The sequence below is a fragment of the Seriola lalandi genome, unplaced genomic scaffold, assembly GCF_002814215.2.
Source record: "Seriola lalandi dorsalis isolate HSWRI2012SDOR001 ecotype SW California unplaced genomic scaffold, Sedor1 jcf7180002054606, whole genome shotgun sequence".
NCBI classification, from domain to species: Eukaryota; Metazoa; Chordata; class Actinopteri; order Carangiformes; family Carangidae; genus Seriola; species Seriola lalandi.
The window spans coordinates 1,465,948-1,473,690 of record NW_019525159.1 but is presented as its reverse complement, the minus strand read 5'-3'; the positions used below and the strand labels follow the sequence as shown (position 1 = coordinate 1,473,690).

General features: G+C 39.2%; 1 protein-coding gene across 1 annotated transcript in view; it reads right to left on the bottom strand.

The window, feature by feature from the left end:
- brinp1 (bone morphogenetic protein/retinoic acid inducible neural-specific 1) overlaps window positions 1-7,743 on the bottom strand; it is a 112,670-nt gene that overhangs the window by 34,825 nt on the left and 70,102 nt on the right. The window contains exon 5 of the mRNA XM_023419611.2: window positions 904-1,009. Within this exon, the coding sequence (XP_023275379.1) occupies window positions 904-1,009 (106 nt within the window). The remainder of the gene's footprint in view (window positions 1-903; window positions 1,010-7,743) is intronic.

The window sequence follows — 7,743 nt, the reverse complement described above, 5'->3', positions numbered from 1 at the left end:
GAGGGAGGGAGGGGTGATAGGGATTGGATTGAAAATATGCCTCTCTGATTCTCAAACCAGTTTTAATAACCTGCGTAAACTGGAATAAATCAAAGAAGCAATCACTCTATTCAAACACTTGACCACGGTGACACGGTCTTTCATCATTCCTTTTCCCCTGGGTGACTGTCACTGCGAGCGATTCCTTCTCTTAGGCTAATTATTACTTGTGTCAATGTTTTAAGACAGAACTATTTTCGCTTAAAAGAACATAACCACTAATGGATAAAAGTTGCTATTTGAATCCACTGATGTGTGATCCGTGAGTGAAATGCTAGTAGATTCATTTTAGAGGAAGCAAAATAAAAGTGACTCATTTATGTGTTGAATACATGTCTTAAGAAATATATTTCTTCTTAAAAATCCTGACGGATGACAAATAAATCTGACCTTAACCCTAATAGGCCTATTTACCTTTTTTGTATGCTGTTTGTAATCGTCTCATTATACATTGTACTTGCATGGGGAGTGCTAGTTTCTGCTTTAATGTCTGAGTAGTTTGCACAGTTCATGCAACTGGTTTGAATTTAGGCCCGTCTTTGATCACAGCCTTAAGAGAGACTTGAGAACACGATCACGTTAGAACATGAGCAGACATCTATAACCACAGAGAATCATATCACAATCCCCAGAGGGAACAGGGAGGCAGATCCATCCCAGTCCTAGCCCCAATTAAAAAATGCATTGACATTCAATTTCTGCGAATGCACAAACCATTTCCATTGTCCACCTATGAGCATTTCACATACGACTAAAGATCTCCTTTAATTTCAGAGGCCAAAATGGAGTTTGACCCTGCTGCCGTGTTAGGTCGAACATCGCGGGACAGCATATGGGAAATATTGGTAGGCTGGGTTTGTTTACCTTGCAGATGAAGCTTGCTCTCAGGGCTCTGCAGAAGGATTGAGCTAACTGAGTCCAGATTGTCATAGCTGCTGCATCCCAGTGGCCCCGTCCGTGTCTCAGTCACCTGCAAGAGAATTATGGCTCAAATGAAAGATACATTTGAGAAGCGAGCAAATGCACTCATGGCATGTGTGTGTGGAAAATGTGTGAGTCTGTGCAAATGTGTGCAGTAATGGTGTATGAGTAAGTAGCACTCTGTTCTGATGTATTCCTATTACAGAGCTTCACACAAGACGACAGGAAAGGTTCTCAAGACCAACCAGCCATTAACAATGTCACTTGTTAACAGCTGTTTATTACATAACGGTTATTTGGCAATTTTCTGATTTTGATTGACTTAAACTTTCACATGTGCAAACTGCATGAGTTCACACTTGTATATTTAACACGCTGTGGCCCACAGACACTGTGCAGTGACAGAATGTATGGAGACAGGTTCTCACACACAGGAAGCACGTTCTACTTATGAACCAGCCATAATGTTAGGACTAATCGATTCAAGGCTAAAAAGAAGGCTTAATTGCATTTTAAGCAACACCTTTTTATGTAGTACGTCTTTAAAGCAGCAGCTGGTGACATGTCCAACTTGTAACAAGGATGAATTCTTTTTCTCCCTTCTTTTTAGAGGCACTTTAAAAAAAAGGCTTTTTGGAAGACAAAACATTAATGGTCGTTTTTCTCCAACCACGTCCTTGTTCTGTTCCAAACAAAAGCAATGAGACTACAGCAGCGGTTCCTGCTGCCCATCCTAAACCACTGTCAAAAGAAATAATGACGCTATTCAGATGTGAAGAGGCCGCTTTTTAAAATATACAGCCTCCACAGCTGAGACCTTGAAGAGGTTGCACTTGAAAAGAAAAGGAGTAAAATCTCTCCTCTCTTTTGTTGCTCTTGCTCATTAAGTTCTTCCAGTTGTTCCGATGACTACTTTTTACAAGATTCCAAGAAAACAAATGAGATAGTGCTCAGCAAAGAACACTAAAGGAGACAATGGATGCATCTTGTCAATAACCTCAAGTGTTTTTTTTTTTTCTTGCGGGTCTTTGTTGAGCACAAAAGACAAAACATACCAAGTAGCAGACCTCTGCTTTGAACAGACCAGAAAATTAAGAAATAATCCAATAGGAATTGGAAGAGTACTGGTTGTTCCAAACATCTTCCATTTAAGATCTGATCTGAGCCTTGACCTTTGCTCTGATATGTATTGTCAGCTTTGAGACTTTATATAAACAGGTGTGTGTGACTTTCCAAATCATGTCCAATCAGTTGACCACAGGTATAGAAACATCTGAAAAATTGCCAAGAGAAATGGGAGGCACCGGAGCTAAAGGGTGAATAGCAAAGGCTCTGAATACTTATACCAATGTAATATTGCTTTTTAATAAATTTGTAAAAAATTCAAAAATTCTGTTTTCACTTTGTCATTAGAGGCCATTGAGTGTAGACTGCTGAGGGGGAAACATGATATCTTTGGAATAGGGTTCAAAATAAAAAATGTGAATGCACTGTATATTGTCTTTAGCAGCAAACACAAACTGTGAACACATTGACCCTTTTTAGCTGATATAGTGAATTTGGTAGCAAAGAGTTGCTTATTGATGTGAGTAAAACATCTGGCTCTTAAGCTATAATTATGTTCATCAGCTTCTTGCTAACTTTGTCCCTCTTGCAGTGCTGAACAGACAGCGTGTAGTGGTTTTATCACAGTCTTTTGCTTCCAGCAGCAGGCCCGAAAAACCAAAACAATGAGCTCAAGGTTGCTGTAAAGCTCTGTAGAGTTGAGGGGCATTGTAGAGACGGATGTGAGACTGTCAGCCATTAAAAAAAAAAACAAACAAACAACCCCATAAGTCTTTTGTGCAAGCAGCTTAGTCTGAACTTCTGTTTTAGCTTGTCGCTTAACAAATCGTGTGAGACAGCATCAGTTTATTCGTTTCATCAAATCGAATGTCAACATTGTTTCTTTTAACCATGACCGCAATCATTCTGACCTTAACCACATTTTTTTATTTTTTGTAACCATGGCAAAGAAAGTTCTCTCCCTTTCATTAATTCATTCAGTAGTTATTTTTATCCAAACTATGAACTTTCCCTAAACCTAACCAAGTTGTTTTTGTGGCTAAACCAAACCAAAGCTTTGTCATAAGAACATTTTTCAACTGATGTCTATCTGTGGTATTATCACCTCAAGCCTTAGGGGCACTAATTCAGGAAACTCAGGGTCATATCAGGAGGGAAAAACAACTTGTATGGTTGTTTAGGTTGGAGGACTTGTTATAATCCTCTGTGGGTTTGTAACTACATGTGACCCCTTTCACATTGATGATGCATCCATTTTGAATAAAAAGTTATAATGCTTTAAATGAAATCCCAGATGGGAGGGTAAATGGAAAGGATAAATAATTAAAAAAAAACTGTTGGTACCAGTACAAACTGAAAACCTTACTAATGAGTCAGAGGAATACATTTTTAGAAAATAATAAGCTTTGTATAAGAAATTACCTTTTTACATTAATATGATTAGAGAGCTTGGATACAGTTAGATGGTGTTCCAAACTGATCCACAGTATTGGGAGGGGGCTGAATAATCGGTTTTCACTGCAGCATTGTGCATCAACTGTCCAAACACTCCTTTCCATTCTGTTAAAACACCAAATATATCAGCTACTTTTTAATTTAACTTAATTGAATGTGCTTAAGACTGAATTGATGTCTTGAGGAAGGGCTTAACATCTGTACTGACACTGAACCTGACAAAGCATCACACTGATGGATAAACAAAAAAATACCAATTTGTCTGTAAGATGTCCACCACTATGGCCTTAGTAATTTGTGCATTCCACACTAGTGTGAGTGTGTGCATTTGTCTGTGATTGATGGTATGATACCATTTTCCCTGTCTTAAATGTTGATACTGCACCAGATGGTGGGCTGACAAGCAAGAAATTAGATAGATGTATATCTTACCCTTGGCACCAGGCTGAGGGGGGAAAAAAATGGAAAATAAGGGGAGAGACAGAAAGGAGCAGAGTCTGAGACTATACAATCTTAAACTTCAGTGAATTGGCTCCAGAATAAATCCTGCTACAGTGATTTGTATCATGTCTGGACACATGACAGTGCTGTAAATTAATAACTGTGTTCTTTAATCGCTTCCACTGTTCAGGAATATCTGAATACACTGCACTGAATATAACTGGCATCTAATCTAAGGGTGGTAAATTGGCACCATCAATATGCTACTGTGCATTGGAGTGGCATTCTTAATGCAAATTAGTTAAAAAATAAAAAGTTTAGGCTGGAGTGATGGAGAAACACCATCTATTATAGAAAAGCTCTTGTTCATATCACGGAATGATAATGCAATCTAAATGACACAGTATAGGATATTTATGCTACCAAGTTCTTAATGGTTGGTGAGATGGCTTTTTTTTTTTCAAGCAGTTCTGTGTATATGGAAATTTATGCATAATGAAACTGAATTTGTTAAAACCTAGAACTGTTTCTTAACAACTTTTAGACTTTTAAAATTGTTTACTAGATATTAATGATCATCTCATCTGCATTTTTCATCTAACTCCTCCACACTTCTCAAGCATATCCCCTTTCTTTATTTTCTTCCAGCCAAGCAGCGGACTTTGAAATGCACCGCATGGCCTTGCATAAAGTGCATGTGCAGATTGATTACAGAGCTAGACTTCCCTATCACGCTCTGCCATCTTGATGGCTGCTGACAGTGCTCTTTTCCCTCCCTTTTTGTTGTGCTTATCGCGGAATGAATTACTTCCTTCAAAAGGTTGTGTTGCATGATCCATGGTGACTGAGCAAAGTGAATATCTGTCCTCTGTTGCCTACGGACATCTTCCCAGGTGGCGAAGCAGGCAAATGCACCATCTAGCTCAGGCACATTTACATTAATAGCTAACACACACACGTCACATACACACACACACACACACACACACACACACACACACACACACACACACTCAAATGCATGTGTATACACACGAGTGCAGCTTGCCACAGCCAGTTTACCATACAGTCATTTTTTCTCCAAGAATTATTTTTTTTCCAAATTGTGCACAGACATACCCAGCTTTATGGATTAGAGAGTGGCCCTTGTAATCTGAATGACCTTAGTGGAGCAGTATGCAGCACTTGTTAGGTTGTCTCTTTTCTTTCTCTCCAGCACACACCATAAGAGTGCTGTGCACCAGATTATGAAAATGGAGTATAACGTAATAAAAATACAAGGAGCAATCAAAGGACTGAAGTGGGCCGAAGGGGATTTAGAGGATTTGGATTATTAAGCAGAACACAACAGTGGAATCCCACTGGACCGAGACTGTATCACAGCCCACAGTCAGAAACCACGGTTCTGGAACATCCCCTCGAACTGTCATCTCCCATCAAGAAAATCATCTAACCAAGTAAATAAGAGATGATGCACATGAGATCCTAAGTTTCCTCTCTTTCTGTATTTTTTTTTTCTGTTAGCAACCAAATATACATGTAATATTCCCCAAGCCCCAAATGTTGGAAAACCAAGCTTCTCTTGTCTGTGCAAAGTTCTTCAAAATGAACGTTCATCCTGGTGACATGCATACAGCTGCAGCTGCAGAACATCAGGTGTGTGTTGGCGAACGTGTGGATACTGGATGTTTGTGTGTGTGTGTGTATGTTTGTGTGTTGAGAGTCAATTAGCCCATATTGTTTCTTTCTTTTCATATTAAAATTAATCCTGTGTCTCTCTTAGTTACATGCATAATCAAGTGTGGCAACAAAACACTGTGACCTTGAGCACTTTTGTTACATGTTTAAGTTTCATGCCACGCAGTCATTATAAATATCCGAAAGTTAGAAGAGAAATAGTTTGTCACTTTATGTGATTGGAAGCGGCCTTGTTGACCTACTCTAATTAGGCAGCTGAAGCAAACAACATACTGTATTTATCTTACAACTGATCCCAGCGCTGTCCATGTGTTTCCAGCCTATTCACTTGTATGGTTGACCTCTCAAACGCACGTGCCTTTTTAATAAAGCACCAATTAAAAAAAAAAAAAAAAAAAAAATCACATTAGGGATTCTGGAGCTTGACAATTTACAGTTTCTTAAACACAACAAGACAACGTGGAAAGCACAGACTGGCTCATAACGGGGGAAAACGCAAGCTATTCTTACACGAAGCAATGTAAATATTGTCACAGAGGGTAATTGCAAAACAGACTTAAATTATCATGGAGCACTGTGAAATATCAGGGATAATTGTGGGCTTCTTAGAACATCAATTGTAAAGTAAATGTCGTATGACTTCCTCATGCCTAATTAGAGAATTAGGTCATTTTTAACCAAATGAAAGGTTGTTATCAACTTCCTTCTAACCATGTAAAAATGAAATGTTATAATTTTAAGAGACTGCATGTGAGTTCTGCACATATGGTCTTATCTGAATCCCCATGTATCGATTGAAAATACAGTAAACATACATTCCTTTTTATTTGCAATACATAACTTAAAATGTATATTTCTATAGACGTCATTGGTATCAGCTTTACATTAGTACAGCAGCCATGTGAGAACGGAGATAGAGAAATCATGTGCATTAGATAGGCTATCACCCTTGGATGTGTCTGAGCGGTTCACTTGTGCAATGAAACCACTTCTCACCAAGTTCATTAAAATTATCACAGCATATGGAGCTCTCATTATTTCTATAATTCCTGTAACTTGTCATGGGAACAGTGTGTTCTCATTTCTGTTTTTCAAATCACACTGAGAGCAGTGAGTTTTATTCGCAGAAACCAAACTTCACATTATGCTGTGTCCCCAAGTTGTGTTTCAACTTGAAAGGCCGCGGAGAATAAAAAAAAAAGGTGGTTTGAAGCTATGTGAGATAAGGAAAACAAGGGATGAAGGCAATAAGATGGGTGAGTGGGACAGGGGAGAATACTGTAAGGTTGAACTGTCTTCATTACATATCGCCTCTGCTGAGCCTTCCTAATCTGCCCATCACCTGCCATTCTCTTAATGACTTGCTATTTCTGGCTATGCAGAAATGAAGAGACGTGCTCCTCAGTAATTCTCCAAGCCTGGTAGTGGAAGATCTCTGAGGACATTTTTTTTTTTTCCTGCCTCGTTCAGATCATCTCACATATGGCTACAGAGTTACTGTAAGTCACATTAGAAAGACATCCATATTTTGCAGAACTCGTATAGTAGCACAGTTGTCTTGTATATCTAACATCCATTGTATGAATATTTAAATAAGCATTCTTTGGAAAATTCTGAATGTGTCAAGCGTAAAAAATCATTTTTAATGTAACTCATTTGTTTTAAGTGATACTGAGAATTATCAACTTTGGGGCATTTCTAATTATAACCGTGGCACCCTCAAGTGCAAAACTCAAGCAACACTGCATATAAAATCTGTCATGCTCGCTTGTGGCGAATGCAAATGAGATGTGCACGGCTGCAAACTTGGCTCCTGCAGACGACAAAAATCTGGGTCATTTTGTTTACATGTTAAATTTCCTTTACCTCACACGGGGCACACATGACTGGACTGTGAAATGAGAAAGAGGATAGTGTGGCTGTGGGTGCTGCACTCACCACCGCCGCCACCACCACCACCACTACCACCACCAGCACCAGCACCAGCACCACCCACAGCACTGCAGCATCATCAGGAAATATGCATATTGAACGCTGGTATAAATCAGCCCAGAGTCACTGTATGGATAGGTGACCTTGTGAGAGATGCGGTAAGCACACTACCCCCCCCCCCCCCCCCCCCCC